The 17,880-nt window shown below is 33.4% G+C and overlaps 1 protein-coding gene across 2 annotated transcripts in view; it reads right to left on the reverse strand.

Moving 5' to 3' along the window:
• Positions 1–17,880, reverse strand: part of IRSp53 (Insulin receptor substrate 53 kDa) — a 633,215-nt gene that overhangs the window by 19,066 nt on the left and 596,269 nt on the right. For both annotated transcript variants that reach the window (XM_072523036.1, XM_072523035.1), the window contains exon 11: positions 15,266–15,452. In XM_072523036.1, the coding sequence (XP_072379137.1) occupies positions 15,266–15,452 (187 nt within the window). The remainder of the gene's footprint in view (positions 1–15,265; positions 15,453–17,880) is intronic.

Genomic DNA, 17,880 nt, shown 5'->3' on the forward strand with positions numbered 1-17,880 from the left:
CTTTTGGTATGTAAGATACTAAATTACTTGTAGCAAATAAAATGTATTAGGTTCTATTTATCTATCTAATTAGCCTTTTTCGGTCCATCTTTGGATATAGGCCTCCCCAATCCTTTTCCATTCTTCTCTGTCTGGTTGACGACCATCCACCTAGGATGACTTCTAACCTAGTATTAGGTTAGGTTAGTAAAAATAATCTAACAGAGCTTAAATCAACAACCAGACGAATAAATTATTCAAATAAGATATCGTTGTTCAAACTACAAATCCTCGTATTTGTACTTTTTAAAGTCTATTTGGCTTTAATTGGTAGCAACTTACAATCTAAAATCTCCACAAATCTTCTAAAATCAAGTAAGTGTTGTCAAATTTAAATCAATCAAAATAATATCCTTTCCTGTTGACATGTAATTGTAGATAATATTTTTCAAGACCACCCTGTTATCATAGAAATTACTCTACAAACTTACGATAATATACCTTTTTATGTATCTTCCATAGTCCATCTGCCTACACTTCTAAAACAGTATGTATGCTTCTTGTTTCATCTAAATATGTATAGGTTTTTACTTTAATTTTCATAGCGAAAACCGATTTCTGAGATAAGTTATGGAAAGAAATTTCCATAACTTGTTTGGGCCAAAGGGAGGAGAATTATCATCTCTAATTACGTTTAATATTTTGTCCAATGTTGGTATCTCCTCGTTTAAGTAGAACCAACGAACTTTTTCTTCGAAAGACGATTCGGTGAAGTCATCAATTTCCATTGATTGTTTTAATTTATATTTCTTTGTTTTCTTTCACTTAAAATTCTGTAAATAGTTCAGCAATTGTTTAAGATTGTTGATGAATAAGTTAATCATGAACATTTAAAAAAATATTTTTTTCTCAGAGGGAAAAAGAGACTAAAAAGTAAATGCCATTTTAACACCTGAACTGCAAAATTGTTACAGATAAACTGATAATACTTCTCAATGTTTTTATCTACTTTTATCATAAATTTAGTACGTAATCCATTTTAATTTGAAAATAAGTGATCTGAATTAGTTAATCTTAATGACAATCTTAACGGTTTTCCTTTAAATGCACGTAATTATCTATAGACAGACAGGGTCAGAAAAGTACTTTTTCTTTATTATATTAGGTATTAAACGGGAAATGGATTATCCGTTTTAATTTGAAAATAATTACACTATTGGTATCTTAATGGTTTTTCTCTAAATATAGGTGATTATTTATAGAGACATAGGGTCAGAAATCAGACAAATATGTTTTCTTTTTATAATCGATTTTAACCGGAAATAGGTTATAATTTATAATTAATTAGTAAAATTAATATAGAAACAAACTTTAACTAAAAAATATGAGGTTTCCAAACTATATTCATTAATGTTTAAAGTTTTTTATTTAATGGGGTCTTTATAAGCATATTTAACTAAACAAATTATATTATATTATATTATATAAATACATAACTGGAAATGATTCAAAAAGACCTTATTGGTTTCATGCTGTACTACAATGGTTGACGACCATGCCTTGACGACCACCCTTACCTGGTAGTGACGGATTCTATATATATCCCAAATAATCAGCAAGAAGGTATTCCAAGACTTTGTGCGAAGTATCAAAAAATACTTATCTGGAGCTTAGCAGAAAGAGGATGAAGACCGAGATAAAAATGACTGCTGTAACATAAATCACAGCAAATCCATATAAAACTAATGCGGTGGTAACGGCAAAACCAGAGAGTAGAAAAGACCCCGGGAGAATACCATACTCCCCGTGCAACAAACAGTTGTTTAAAAATCAAGGAACTCTAATGAGCAAATTAGGTCATATAGCAATGTCACAAAGGTATTCACAGTATATACCAGTACAAAGCGGAGTCAGACAGGGTGACTCGTTAAGCCCACTTCTCTTTTATAATAATGGACGAAATAATACAAGCAGTACGTAAAGGTCATGGTTACAGAATGGGGAACAAAGGAATCCAAATATTATGTTATTCAGACGACGCCGCATTAATCGCCAAGACAGAAGACGAGCTCCAAAGATTAACACACATCTTCAATACAACAGCCAAGAAATACAATATGATAATATCAGTAGAAAAAACCAAATGTATGATAACATCTAAATACTCACTACGATGTAAAATCGAAAATGATGGGAAAATACTAAAGCAGGAAGCAAGGTTTAGATATCTGGGAATAGATATAACTAGTTACGGAGATGTTGAAGAAGAAGTACGACAACAAAGCTTAAAAACAAGTAAAGCGGTGGGATCTCTTAATGGCACAATCTGGAAGAAAAAACACCCAAGACAAGATACAAAAACAAGAATCTATAAAGCAGCAATTAGACCTACACATATTAACATACACGGCAGAGGCAAGACCTGACACATTTAAAACGAGACGGCTACTAGAAACAACAGAGATAAAAATAATTTGAAGAATATCAGGGAAAATTTGCTGGATAGGGAGAGAAGCGAAAACACAAGAAGAGCATGGAATATAGAAGACATAAATTGATGAGTGACAAAACGTAAACAAAAGTGGAAAGAACACATTAGTAGAATGGCAGAAGATAGCATACCATACCATAGATGTCACCAAATAGACGAAGAAGTATTGGTAGACCAAGAAAATGATGATGCGATAATTTAAACAATTTAGGAGGCTAATATTGAAGAACGAACAGCCTTTAAAGCCTACCTACAAGAAGGAAGAAGAAGAAAAAGACAAAGATATTCAGGATGGTGGTAGAACACCTAGAACACTTAAGCAGACCTGATCATCAACACAATCGGACATCAGAATCAACTTATGCAGTTCAATAAAACCACGATTAAATGCAGAGACCCTGTAAGTAAACTGTGCTAACGAATATACAAAAAAAAGGACTACTGAGGTAGTGAGTACTATGAGGGTTCAGTGAAGGGGATAGTAAGGCAGGTCCGGTAGAAGTTTCTCTTGCTATGAGAAGGTTTAATGCAGCTTTGGTATAAGAGGTGAGAATGGGATATTATACAATACAAAAAAACCTAAGCAACGTTACGGTTAGATTACTAGAGAGTAACATTATAAATGAAATTAGGGATACCGAATAGATGATGATTTTCGATCACATGGTAGCCAGATACAGACATAAAGTATCTTTTCAAGTAAAAATTTGCCCACGGGCAGAGGAAATACTTGACAAAGACTGCAGGATTATACCCGGTACGCAGATGTATCTAAATGTGCAGATGGGTCGGGAGCAGAAATACATGGTAGTGAAAAAATTTAAAAATTTATCTACTAGGAGCATATACAGGATTTCAGACGCAGATTTTTACAATCTTCACTGATCAAGAGAAAATAACATAAGAGCCTCCTTAGTGAAGCAGATCAATATATGGACAGTTAGCCATGCAGCCGTGGGAGCTCTTATAAGCCCTATGCTAGAATAACTTAGAAATATGCTATATTGTCATTGAAAATTGTACAATTTTATGGACAAAGCTTACAAAAAGTAAAAAATAATTACAATAACAATAAAAATTTACTAAAATTATATAAATCGTAAATACCACAAAATAAAAGATAATAAAATATACAATCCATTGCAAAATTTAACTAAATTGCAAATTGCATAATAGAAACTTACGAACTAGTTTACGAATAAGTTTAAGTTGCTGCATGTGATACCAAAATATATATCTAACAATATTTTAGTTTCTTGTACCTAAACGTACTGTAATTTCTTAGTTATTCGTTAAGAAACTCTTCCACCGAATATGGTCTTTCAGATAGATAGGCTTTTGTCAATTTACGGAACTTAAGGAAAGAAGATGTAGATTTAAGTTGCAAAGGGAGACGGTTGTTTCATTTTTTTGCCGAATATAGTATAGATTTCTTTACTAACTGAGTGGGCGGGATCGGTAATTACACATCAAAGCTTGAATTTCTGGTGGAGTAGTCATGATTAGGTCTTGCTAGAAAAACGTGTAGTTGTTTACGAATTAAGCAAGCAGTTTCTAAAATATATAAAGAGGAAAGAGTTAAAATCCCGTGATTTTTGAAGTAGCTTCTGCAGTGTATTATTCTACTGAGGATTAAAAGATACCGTATTGCTCTTTTTTGACGTGACAACGTCTTAAATTAGGTTGTGGCTCGGAGTCATTTAAGAAAAAGTGTAACGCCCGCTCACGTCTGTTACAGTGAGTCGCCGAACGAGAGAGAGGCCCGCCGGACCGGCGAATGCCTTGCGTCTCTCTCCCACTCAAACATGATCGGTCCGCTGCGCGCGGCACTAGAGAATTAGGCGCGTTGAATCGCTATAGTTGAAAATCGTTGAAAGTATCGTCAGCTGTGTCTGTAGTGAAAATGTGGAGTGCTTAGATTCGTCATTTACAACAACTACAACAATAAAGGTAAATAATTGTACACTAATATTTCATTATCGTAAACTATGATTGATTGATTAATTGTTAGATTGACACAAAAGTTGAGAAACTGAGTTTATAGGTTATGTCATACTATTGACAAATGTTGATAGTGTTAAGTAAATTATTAGTTTAAATCACTCTGCAATCAATCGTAATTCAGTCGATTGAGAAGAAACAGCGCGTATAATATCAACTGATTAATTGTTAGATTGACACAAAAGTTGAGAAACTGAGTTTATAAAGTCAGACAACTCGTTTCTAAATTTCATGAAATGTACGTATAATCTTGATTGCGTATCAAACGTTTCTAAGTCAACTACGTTAAAAGAAACAACCATCGACTTGACTTTCGCAAGACACATTACAGCAGAAACACTTCCTTTCATTTCATATTTCTCCTATCATCGTCCTATCCTCAACAAAATCACTCAAATAGAAATTAGTTAAGTTTAAGTTTACATGTACAATGTTTTAGTAAACAAAATATATTTCTATAGTTAAAATTTGTGCAATTCTTATTTTCATTCAATTCCTTGTTCCTATTGTGCAATTTTATAATATTCATATCAATAAATATTCTACCGAGAAAAAGACGTTGTCACGTAAAATCTTCGCCCGTAAAACCGACTTTACAGGCAACCGATTTTTTGTAATTAAAAAATAACATCATATTGGGCAGCTGTACTAGAACCCCAAAAAGGAAGGCCACATCGAAGATGAGACTCGAACAAAGAAAAATGTGTTATTTTGGAAGATGCCAAATTGATTTCCTTCGAAACAGATCTTATTGCATAGCAGACTGAGGCTAGTTTCTTACTTAACAAATCGATATTAAGGGACCATTTAAGGTTACTGTCTATAACAATACCAAGAAATTTTACAGAATCAACGATACTGATCTGGCTGTTATTAAGAAGCAAGAGTTGAAGAGTTCATTTATAGCATAATGCTACTGTCTAATCCACGTTAAAAGAGAGTAAATTAGAGTCAAACCAGGTTTTTATTTTATTTGCATGAAGAGTTGAAATATTACGAGTTTCTCCAGGTAATACTGGTATCGTCAGCAAAAAGAAAAATTTTTCCATCGATTTTTCAAGTTAGTTATATCATTTATATAGATAAGGAAAAGTAGAGGACCTTGTGGTACTCCACATACAATGCTTTTGTGACTAGAGTCAGTATCATTTGCTCTAACTAGTTGTTTCCTATTCCTCAAGTAAGAGTGGAACCAATTCAAAGAAATACTTTGAATTCAGTAGAAATACTGTACTGGTACTGACCAATCATGGCATTTGAATTGCTTAGCCATTTTTTGAAATGCAGATCTTGCTTCCTCTATCCTACATTTTATTTTTAGGAAATGGTTCCAATTTAGACCATTCACACTGATTTTGTCCATTTACTGTTCCTTCTTAGAGATCATCATACATTTTGTTTTCTTAATGTTCAGTGAAAGTCCATATCTTTGACTCACTTCTGTGATTCTATTCATTAACACTTGGAGGGTTTGATAACTGTCAGCAAATACCATGTCATCCGCGTCAAAGTATATGTAGAACGGCAAGGGTGATAGTATACAACCCTGTCGGACCCCACGTTTGATTTTGATATCATCGGATTCTCCTGCCTCAGATAGATGATGTTTGATTCCAGTAAAGTTTGCTAATAATTCTTAGATCACAGGTATTTATTCCAATCTTTGTTAATATCTCCATTAGCTTGTCGTGTTTTACTGTATCGAACGCTTTATGGTAATCAATAAAGCAAGCATAAATATCGCAATTCACATCTCTATATCGTTGAAATAGCACTTGTATGCTAAAGAGAGCCTCCCCCGTATCCACTGCGTTTCGAAAACCAAACTGTGTACGGCTGATTTTTTCTTCGCATAGTCTACTTATCTTTTGATATATGATTTTTAGAAATAACTTTAAAATGTAGCACATTAAGCTGATGGTCCGGAAATATTTGCAGGATACGGATTTGTTTTCTTTTGTAGAGCAATACACGTCCAATTCAGCCAAGGGTGATAGTATACAACCCTGTCGGACCCCACGTTTGATTTTGATATCATCGGATTCTCCTGCCTCAGATAGATGATGTTTGATTCCAGTAAAGTTTGCTAATAATTCTTAGATCACAGGTATTTATTCCAATCTATGTTAATATCTCCATTAGCTTGTCGTGTTTTACTGTATCGAACGCTTTATGGTAATCAATAAAGCAAGCATAAATATCGCAATTCACATCTCTATATCTTTGAAATAGCACTTGTATGCTAAAGAGAGCCTCCCCCGTATCCACTGCGTTTCGAAATCCAAACTGTGTACGGCTGATTTTTTCTTCGCATAGTCTATTTATCTTTTGATATATGATTTTTAGAAATAACTAAAATGTAGCACATTAAGCTGATGGTCCGGAAATATTTGCAGGATACGGATTTGTTTTCTTTTGTAGAGCAATACACGTCCAATTCAGCCAAGGGTGATAGTATACAACCCTGTCGGACCCCACGTTTGATTTTGATATCATCGGATTCTCCTGCCTCAGATAGATGATGTTTGATTCCAGTAAAGTTTGCTAATAATTCTTAGATCACAGGTATTTATTCCAATCTATGTTAATATCTCCATTAGCTTGTCGTATTTTACTGTATCGAACGCTTTATGGTAATCAATAAAGCAAGCATAAATATCGCAATTCACATCTCTATATCGTTGAAATAGCACTTGTATGCTAAAGAGAGCCTCCCCCGTATCCACTGCGTTTCGAAATCCAAACTGTGTACGGCTGATTTTTTCTTCGCATAGTCTATTTATCTTTTGATATATGATTTTTAGAAATAACTTTAAAATGTAGCACATTAAGCTGATGGTCCGGAAATATTTGCAGGATACGGATTTGTTTTCTTTTGTAGAGCAATACACGTCCAATTCAGCCATGGTCTTGGTATTACTCCGTCTAAATATAATATATTTAGACGGACATATTATGTCATTAAATATTTTTGTTAGTTGTTGAGTACCGTCGATGTTAAATAGCTTTATCAGTTTAGCATATCCATTGTCAGGTCCAGGAGCTTTGCCATCTTCTAGTAGTGACATTGCTTTTTCCACTTCATCTGATGTTATTGGTAAGTGTTGATTACATATGCAGGACGGATATTGTTCGGACCTATTATCATGAAAGAGTTCTTGTATGTATTTGGTCCATATGCTTATTTCTTCATTTTTATCTGTGATGATGTTCCCCGGTTGATCTTGCAGTTTGCCAGCTGTGTTAAATTTTTAAAGACCAGCTGCTTATTTCGCCTTTTTATGCATATTAAATGTAAAGTGTTTTTGTTCCAACAACTCTATCTACACTGTGTTTTTAACCAATTTTCTTTGGCCTTTCGTATTTCAGTTCTTATTTGTCCCTGAATATTCTGTTATTCTTTGATCTTCTTCTTTCTTCTATGAGTTGCAGTATATTGTCAATCGTCCAACTTTTTCTCTTCTCTTTATTTTCTATTAGATGTTCTTCTCTGATCTTGTTAAAGGTTTCACATATATTTTGGAGAAAAGTAGTCACCTATGCTTAATCCTAGTGCCATCTAATTTAAAACAAAACTTTTCGTTCGTAAGCAAAAGAGTTGCTATCTAGAGTCCATACAGAGATTACAACTCAGTTTTCTTCTTCTTCTGGTTCCTATCCGTTTCGGATGTTGGAAATCATATTGGCAATCATGACCTTGCTTACTGCGGCTCGAAACAGCTCCGTTGAGGTTTTCTTAAACCATGTTCTTAAATTCCGCAGCCATGATATTTTCCTTCTACCGGGTCCTCGCTTACCTTTGACTTTACCTTGCAATATAGACTGCAGCAGGGAGTAACGGTGCTGATTTCTCATAACGTGTCCCAGATATTGCAATTTTATGCGTTTGATCTTAAACACAATCTTTGGTTCCTTCTTCATTTTTTTTTAGAACTTCCTTGTTCGTGAACTCAGTTTTAGCAACCCCCAATTGGGAGTCTTGCATTGCCATGCAGTTTAAAACTTTAACATCATACGAATTTATTAGCCAAGATGTGATACATCTTGGCTAATATGAAGTACTAATGAAGTACACAAATTTAAAATAATTTAAATGGTTCTTACTCACACATTTAGTGTCTTCACTCATGTACATCTCGTAAATGCACTGATGATGGACTTGCTAGTCCAAAAACGTTCTGTTAATTAGCCCGAAAGGGTCTTAATTAGATAATAGTTTTTAATTAGATACCTTTTATAAAGGACTTTTACATAAAAATTTTGTGATTTATGGCACACAGCTAACTGTAGGAATTTCATTTTCCTTGTGGATTATGTTTTTAGTTTAAATTAATAGTTGATGATTCATAGTAAATAAAATAACTTTATTTATTTTTACATTAATTTTAATAAAACGCTTTCATTTATAAACACCTTTATTTTTATTTTATAAGGGCTCATAACTCGTAGCCTCGTATATTGTATAATATACTTAATCATTAAAAAAAACGATATAAAACGTATAACTGAGAAAAAAGCTTTTGTATTAGATAAAAATTAAACAATAATACAAACAATAATAGTTGAACAAATTCTAAATGTGCATTAACGGTTTACAAAAATATGAAAACATTTAGTTTTCGAGGTCATTTATAGTCATATAGAAAATAAAGACTGTTGACATAAAGATGAAAAACAAAGTCAAAAAAGTTGACATTATACAATTATTATTATTGCTTTATTATCATTACGTGTACGTTAATCAAAAAAAGTAAATGTTAAAAATGTTGTTGATTAATTTATATGTTTTTGTATTTGATAGAATTCCTTCTAGAGTATATCCTTCTATATCATGCTTTTAAAATAGTTTTTAAGGAGATTATTGGCGACTGATTAGGAGAGTTTATTATGTGATTTAGGATAATTAAGAGCACATTTTGGAGATTTGCTAGTTAGTAGTAAAGGTACCAACAGCGTGCAATATTCAACTGCGAAATTAAACTCGATTTTGGGTGGTTTCTCGTAATATATTACCAAACTTTAAGAGCAGTGGTATTATGATTTAACGATCAACTTGACCCAGATATACTAAAATTGCATAAAGTATGTGATTCACAAATTATAAAAACAATAAAAATAATTTAATGTTTACAAAAGTGGCAAATAAAACCTTCAAGTTACATAGATTTTTTTATCGTAAATCTATAGTGATGCAGCTCTACCGATTTGGCAGTTTATATACCGCAAAGACCTAATTTTCTACCGATTTTTATTCTTCGGTACGTTTTATTCCAAATGTACCTAATGTCGTACATTTTTTGTTTTAAACTACAGAACTACAGAACAGAAACTACAAGAAACCATTACTTTTCTATTCATCCATGCTTACCTAAAAATATTCCCCATTTTAATTTTAACTATAATAAAGTACATTCTTCGTTAATAACCCGGCTAAAACTTAACTATGGTCTCTTTCCAGAGCATCTGCATAGGATTGGAATCTATGAAACTCCTTTCTGTCCTTGTGATGGTAAATCTGTCGAAGATTTGAACCACTTATTTTTCGATTGTCCTAATCATAGGAAACATACTCAAAGCCTATATTTAGGTTTAATTGATCTCAATATTAGCCTACCAGTTAACATCAGCAATCTGTTATCTTATTCTGACAAATCTATATATAATATTCTAATCAAGTTTATAAACGATTCTAAAATAAAAATTAAAACATCCTTATAACAATTTTCTGTGGCAAAAAGATTTTTTGTCTAATGCCATCTCTCTCTCTCTCTCTCTCTCTCTCTCTCTCTCTCTCTCACACACACACACACACACACACACACACACACACACACACACACACACACAAACTACAGGACATATTTTAAGAGAAATCACTCTATATTTGGTAAATTTGAAAAATCTAAATGTTTGTGTACTTAAATTGTTTAAAACTGTTTATTATTTTTTATATAATTAAGTATTTTCAGAATATCCTCAATAAATAGATAACAGAATTAATATATACTTATTTTATAAAAAATTTATTTTAAAATTTCTTTATAAAAGTAATACATTAAAAACACCCTATCGGGCTACATCACAGAACATTTTCGAAATTAATATTCCATCATCAGTGTTATCTGGATGTTCATATTTTGAGCCACTAAATACTTGGGTAAAAAACCCTTTAAATGTTGTTAAATTAAATTGGAGTTACATAATTCGATTTTATATACTAAGATGTTTAAGTTACAAGTTATATCCTAGTATATAAGGTCAAATAATGTAACTCAAATTTAATTTAACAACATTTAAAGGGTTTTTGCCCAAGTATTCAGTGGCTCAAAACATTTACATTCAGATAACATTCATGAAGGAATTTTTAAATAAATTTTGTGTAATACATGTATACAGTCAGCTGCAGGAATTTAGTTTCCTTGTGGATTTTATCTTCTTTAATTTAAAGATATGCTATATCAACAGATGGATGGCATATAACGTATGTCCCTAAAGTTTTCGGAAAATTTTATATTTAAAAGTATTATTGGTAGGAAGCATTGGATCAAGTTGCCATTGGAAACTAAATTTAGTAAACAACTTAAACCATATAAAGAATGTCAGTTTTGACAAATACGGTTCGTTGAGATATCGTACAAATTTAATATTCATCAAAGTATTTATCGTTTAGTTGGACATGTACCAAACCGCGATATTGTACGAATTTTTAGTGCTCAAAATATTTCTGTGTCAACGATTTACCAGACAATTAATTAAAGAGTGCGAAAATGGTATACCATGCCTTAATTTGCCCAAAAGTGGAAGACCAAGAGTTTTAACTCCTGCTAAGGAACAGATATTAATTCAGAGTATGGAGAACCAACTAGGAAACTCTGTGCGAAATGTTGGAAGAAGATATAATGTTTCACGAATGACTGAAGTAGAACAATTTCTAGAAATAATTTAAAACGGTATAAAAGGAAAAAGCTCCTAAGTACACACCAGCCCAGTTAGAAAAATTCCTAGATGTTGCCGTGCATTGAGACGTATTCATTTTCCTGGTAAAATTCTCATTATTGATGATAAAAAGTATTTTACTTTATCCAATTCCGAAATGAAGGGTAACGACGGATTTTATACACGTAATGTACAAGATGCACCGGACGAAGTTACGTTTAAGGGAAAAGTGAAATTTGCCGATAATATTTTGGTATGGTGTGCCATCTCAGAAGCTGGTGTTTCACGAATTCTCACTGAAGAATTATATATAATGGCAAAATGATTATTTTTAAATCCTGTTCGATACATACGGACAAAAATAATATCCTGCACTCTTTTTCGTGCTTTTCATCTCAAATTTTGTGATAATAACGGGTGTTTTTTTAGAGGTATAGAACTTTAAAGTGGAATAAAACAAAGATTATTTTTTTATTGAACAGTAAATTAACTTTATTTGAAAGATAATTTTTGGACATTATATTTTAAATATGATTTCTGGCATATGACCACCAAGGCTGGCTCTGACGTAGTCTAATCTGCAGGTCCAATTTTCGACGACTTTTTCCACTATTTGTGGCCGTATATCGGCAATAACGCGGCGAATGTTGTCCTCCAGTTCGTCAATCGTTTTAGGCTTATTGGCATAGACTAGCGACTTCACATAACCCCCCAGAAAATAGTCTAACGGTGTTAAATCGCACGACCTTGGAGGCCAATTTACGGGTCCTAAACGCGAGATTATGCGGTTACCAAACGTTTCCCTCAATAAATCCATTGTGGCACGAGCTGTTGGCATGGGAACGTGGCATGTTGCGCCGTTTTGCTGAAACCACAGCTCCTGCACATTATGGTTGTTTAATTCAGGAATAAAAAAGTCAGTAATCATGGCTCTATAGCGGTCACCATTGACTGTAACGTTCTGGCCAGCATTGTTTTTGAAGAAGTACGGACCAATGATTCCACCAGCCCACAAAGCACACCAAACAGTCAATTTTTCTGGATATAGTGGTTTCTCAACATACACTTGAGGATTATCTTCACTCCAAATACGGCAGTTTTGTTTGTTGACGTAGCCATTTAACCAAAAGTAAGCTTCGTCGCTAAACAAAATTCGCTTATGAAAGTCGGGATCAACGGCAATTTCGTTTTGGGCCCATTCACCGAATCTACGCCTTGCTAGGTGATCGTGTGGCTTCAATTCCTGCACGAGTTGAATTTTGTAAGCACGCAAACCAAGATCTTTTCGCAAAATCTTCCATAAAGTGGATGGACACATATCCAACTGCTGTGCACGATGGCGTATAGACTGATTCGGGTCTTCCTCTATACTACGCTCAACAGCAGCAACAACATCTTCTGTACGCACTGTACGACGTCTCTGTGGATGCTTATTATCATTAAGAGTGAACGTGGTGCGAAAACGTTCCACAGTTGATCGAATTAATTGCTCTGATGGGCGATTATGTATACCATAAAATGGACGTAGTGCGCGATACGTATTCCGAACAGAACTATGATTTTCAAAATAAATTTGCACAATTTGAAAGCGTTGTTCAGGCGTCAGTCTATTCATATTGAAATGTCAAACTAAAGTAAATAATAATCACCTGACAGCTGTCAAAATGGCCGCCCCTTAAAAACGTGTTGCCAACTTCTATTTCTATACCTCTAAAAAAAACACTTTACAATGCTTCAAGAAATTAACGCACCAATTAATATTTTTAAAAATTTCCAATTTTAATAATTTGTACAGTATTTTACCACATTTTTAAAGTCTCCTGTAAAATATTCCTTTTAACAATAAAAAACGTTTAAACGGCGCTGACAATTTTTTGCTATTGAAGTTTTATCTATGTTACTAAAATTTTTTTCAATTTCGTTAATGTTAAATTAACCTTTCTAAGTCGGTTTAATATTTACGAATTTCAAAATTCTTTTATTTAAGTGTTAAGGTGCAAAGGAGTTCCACCTGAGGAATGCGCTCAAGCCTTTGTATTACACGAAGAAAGTTTGAGTTATCCCCCCATTAAAAACCGTTAAAAACCATTAAAAATCGTTTTTAAGGCGCTCCGCTCTAAGATACCGATTTATAACAGCCCGACAGTTGAAATCTGATCTCAAAACATAAGGGCATCCAAATAAGCCTGGAAACGGTTCGACAACGTCTTTTAAAAGGAAATTTGAATCCTCTCATTGCTACCTGAGGTCCAGCGTTAAGATGTGAATTGGGAAGAAGTCTATTGGGAACGAGTTCTGTGAACAGATAAGTCACGTTTTTCCTTGCGTAAAAGCCATATACGAGTTTATGTTTTTAGAAGGCCAAATGAACGTTATGGACAATATGCACGAATACTATTTTAATTGGTAAAGGCTTGCTTATGGTCTGTAGAGACATTTCAGTAACAGCACATACGGACATACCATGAATATATCTACCTAGGCCAAATTCTGAAACTTGACAGAGAGAACCAAAGTGCGAAAATCACTAGAAGAGCAAGACTGGTATGGACAGGATTAGGAAAACTCACTTGGATACTTAAGAACCGCAAAATACCTCAATACTTGAGGAGCAAAGTATTCAACTAGTGCATCCTTCCTTCATGACATGGATGCCAAACCTGGGCATGCAAATATATATAAACTAGCTACAACAGAAAGGGCAATGGAAAGAGCAATGCTAGGTATATGACGATCAGATGAATAAAGGAACGACTAAGTAAGATCGAAAAAGTTCACACTCTTAGACAAAAAGACCAACGTTGGAATACCACAATACAACATTAGAGACCCTACAAAGGATGACGACCAAAAGGAAGACCACAGATGAGATGGGCAGATGACATAAGAAAAGTAGCCGAAAGAAATTGAAAGTATGTTGCTCAGAATAGAGATCGAAGGATGGCGTTAGGAGAGGCCTATGTCCACAAATGGACGACAGAAAGCTAGGAAGACGGACATACGAACATGGTGGTATTAAATAATGGCGATCTTATTACTGAACATTATTGAATCATATTGTACATAATTCAGGATCATGTAGTGCTTTTTGTCCCTTATATTGACCAAAATTTTTGTTAATGCGCGATAATGCTAAACCTCATACAGCCCGAGAAGTTCAAGAATAGCTCTTAAAAGTTGGCTTTAAAACAATCCCCTGGCTAGCACATAAATCGTCAAGATGTGAGTAGAAGCTGGGATTAAAATTCCCAATATTAGGGTTAAAACTATTCGTAGAATTTGTTTCTTTTAGAAAATAAGATTAGTGTTGAATTTTAGCAATTTATTTTGAGAAAAATATTTATTTGCAAGTACTTTAATAAAACTTATTGCCATATAATGTTTAATTCAGTAATTCAGTAAAGAGAATGAAATAAACATGTATAATATCTTTTATTAGTTATTTTCTGCGCTGCAATGGACAATTTACTGAATCCTCTGTTAGCAGAAACATTCATGGAAGAATTTATATTTTTTAATAAAATAAATCTTTCAAAAATGTTCATCCTAACATTAAATTTACAGTAGAGAAAGACCAGAACGAATAAAATAACTTTTAGACACAACCATAACAAAAAAAAAAAAATAAGAATATTGATGAAAATATTTTTTGAATCTAAAAACAAATCTAATATCTTGATGTAAAAGCATGTACAAAATTACGTGTACTTATAATTTAATATAAATATTGTGGATAAATAAGTAAAAACTTACCTAAAAAACGCAAAACATACTACACAATTTTTTAAATATATCAATCTTAATACGGCCTATAAGCATATTTTACCTTATACTAATTAATCTAGCATTCTACACTACCTGTTTAGCAGTATTGGAAGATCTGTGTAAGTGTAAAGTATCTCCAAACATACGAGTGCTGGGGTTGTCTAATGTAGCGTTACCAGAAGGCGTTCCAGCTTCAGCAGACAGATAGTTGCCGCCAGCTGTGGGCGTTGTTGGATTATTTGAGTGGGATCCGCTAGCATTACTTCGATGGCTTGGTGAGCTACACAAAATAAAATATTTATGATTAGTAAACATAATTTTAGAATAAGATTTTAATCATAACTAGATAACGCTTTCTAATAAAAGAATCATTTTTTATGTGATCACCCCTAGATCTCTGTATTTTCTAACTTTCGTCTTTAGAATTTCTAAGTATTTAAATTACAGTTTGTCTAATGTGATTAATAGTTCTCATAATTAAATTAGGATTAGTTTTCATACTTCAACTTATTTATTTTTGTCATGAGTGCACAATCGCTGTAATATTTTAAAACCGAGCATGTGATTTTACTTCCCAAACTTCTGATATTTCACTTTGTCAGAAATACTACTATAATATCTCAAAGGGAGCTGAAACAAATCCTCTATTCTCTTTATAGTGGAAGAGATGGAGGTTGCACTGGTTAAATAGGTTAAGTATCTCGGAGTCTGGCTATCGAAAGGACTGAGGTTCCAAGTATACGTTAAAAAGACCATGTAGAAGGCAAACCGAAGTCTGGAGGCTTTGGTACGACTAATACCGAACATTCACGCCCCCGTGTGGTGTAGCATGCTGAACACTGCGAAATACGCCAAGCTGATGGAGACTTCGCAATGGCGAATGCTCCTTAGGGTATCTAACGCCTACAGAACGGACTCAAATGAGGCTCTGCATATTATTGGAGCCGTGATACCGATCATTTTATGGTAGTAGTATGGTAGTAGAACATGGTAGTTTTCTCACCTATATAAATAGGATAGGCAAATCTGCCACGGACTGTACTTTTTGAGAGGTGGCGGACGCACCTGCGCACCTTTTTCAACTGCCAGGCAAGAGAGACTTCGAGAGGCAAATAGGTTTCACGGCAATCAAAAATATGTTCAAAAAATGCACTTTTGTAGATGGCTAAATAATTATTATCTTTTAGTCCTTACATTCACGTACATTTTCTCCAATATATCCTCCATGATTGAAAATAATTATATCCAAACTCACAGTCATTAAATCAGCTCATATCATCATGTCTAGCATTCTAAGTTTACTAATCTGTAATGCCATTTCCCTTGAAGTATTCTTTACCCAGAAATCAACTCAAGGTTGGTATTTTAATATAATTTTGTTAATTTCAACAGAGTTTTGTGATCGTGTATGATCTGAAATATCTCCTTTTGAGTGATTTTTCAGAATTTGCAGTAGCTTGTAGAACAAAAGCATTTATGCTGCCAATATTCAATAAATTATAAAATATAACACACGGCCATCGTTTTGTAATTCGTTAAACACTGTATGATAAAACAATGAAATTTATCCACAGTATCAACCCCTCCTTTTGTTTGGTTGTAATCTAAAATCAACTGGGGTTTCTTAGTATCCATGTCAACTCTACTTTCTTTGTGCATAGACAATTATAATAAGTCTTAAAGAAGACTTACTTTTACAGGGTATAAGATATAATCATATAATCTTTTTGAAATCTAAATATGCTCGATTGAACCGCTTTTGATTTATGTGAAAGACATTCTTGAGGAATTTCTCTCTTATTTTTAATCAGCATCGCAAGCAAAGTAATTTTCTTCTCCAACAAATATCTAGTTAACGGAATGCTGGTATAAAAATTTTATCGGTTGTTATGTTTCTTTCCGTCATTTCTATGGGCTCTATTCTCTTTACTTTAAGGGTACTATATCTCTACATTGGTGGTATAAAATGTTTGAGCATCACATAACGCATACACTTTTATCCCGTACTCAGCAGGTTTGTTGGGTATATATTGTATCCATCCTCACCTACCTTTGAAGGGATGAAACATTTTATAAATTGTTGTATACTTTGACAAATTGTATGAGTTTCGACAATTTTTTATAGATTTGTCAAACAACTATCTAATGGGTGACAGTTTGTCTATTTTACATATATCACTCCTTGTCTGATTATCATCAAATAAAAATGGAAAGAATAGAAATAGAAATAGGAAAGGTTTATAGCTCATAACTGCTCGAACAATTTCAATCCCGGTGCTATCTCTTTCCCAATGTTTCATCACATTTGTGGGATTGCCGTGCTTTGTGCTTTATGCCAGTATGCCAGTCAAATAGAGGAGTCCGAAGCATGCCAACAACTCACTACTGTCCACATTCCTGCAATCTCTATATCTCAAATATTGCTTTTTATTTCTATGTTCGTTTATATACAAATTGATAAAAATTAGGATTTCATCAACCATATCAATATTAATAATATTAAAACATACATCAATTTCTGTTTTTATTTGACGCGCAGTTCCTTTTAATCCCGGTGGTACTCCTATTATGTTTTGCTGCTTCGTTTTAGATGTGACAAAAGAAGTTCTATCCCACTTTCTTATTTTATTCATGCCAGAATGTATCTTTAACGATTTCGTAAAATTGGGTTAACACTCCTTTGTATTTTTAAGAGACATGACGTAATC

Source organism: Diabrotica undecimpunctata, chromosome 2 (assembly GCF_040954645.1).
Source record: "Diabrotica undecimpunctata isolate CICGRU chromosome 2, icDiaUnde3, whole genome shotgun sequence".
NCBI lineage: Eukaryota > Metazoa > Arthropoda > Insecta > Coleoptera > Chrysomelidae > Diabrotica > Diabrotica undecimpunctata.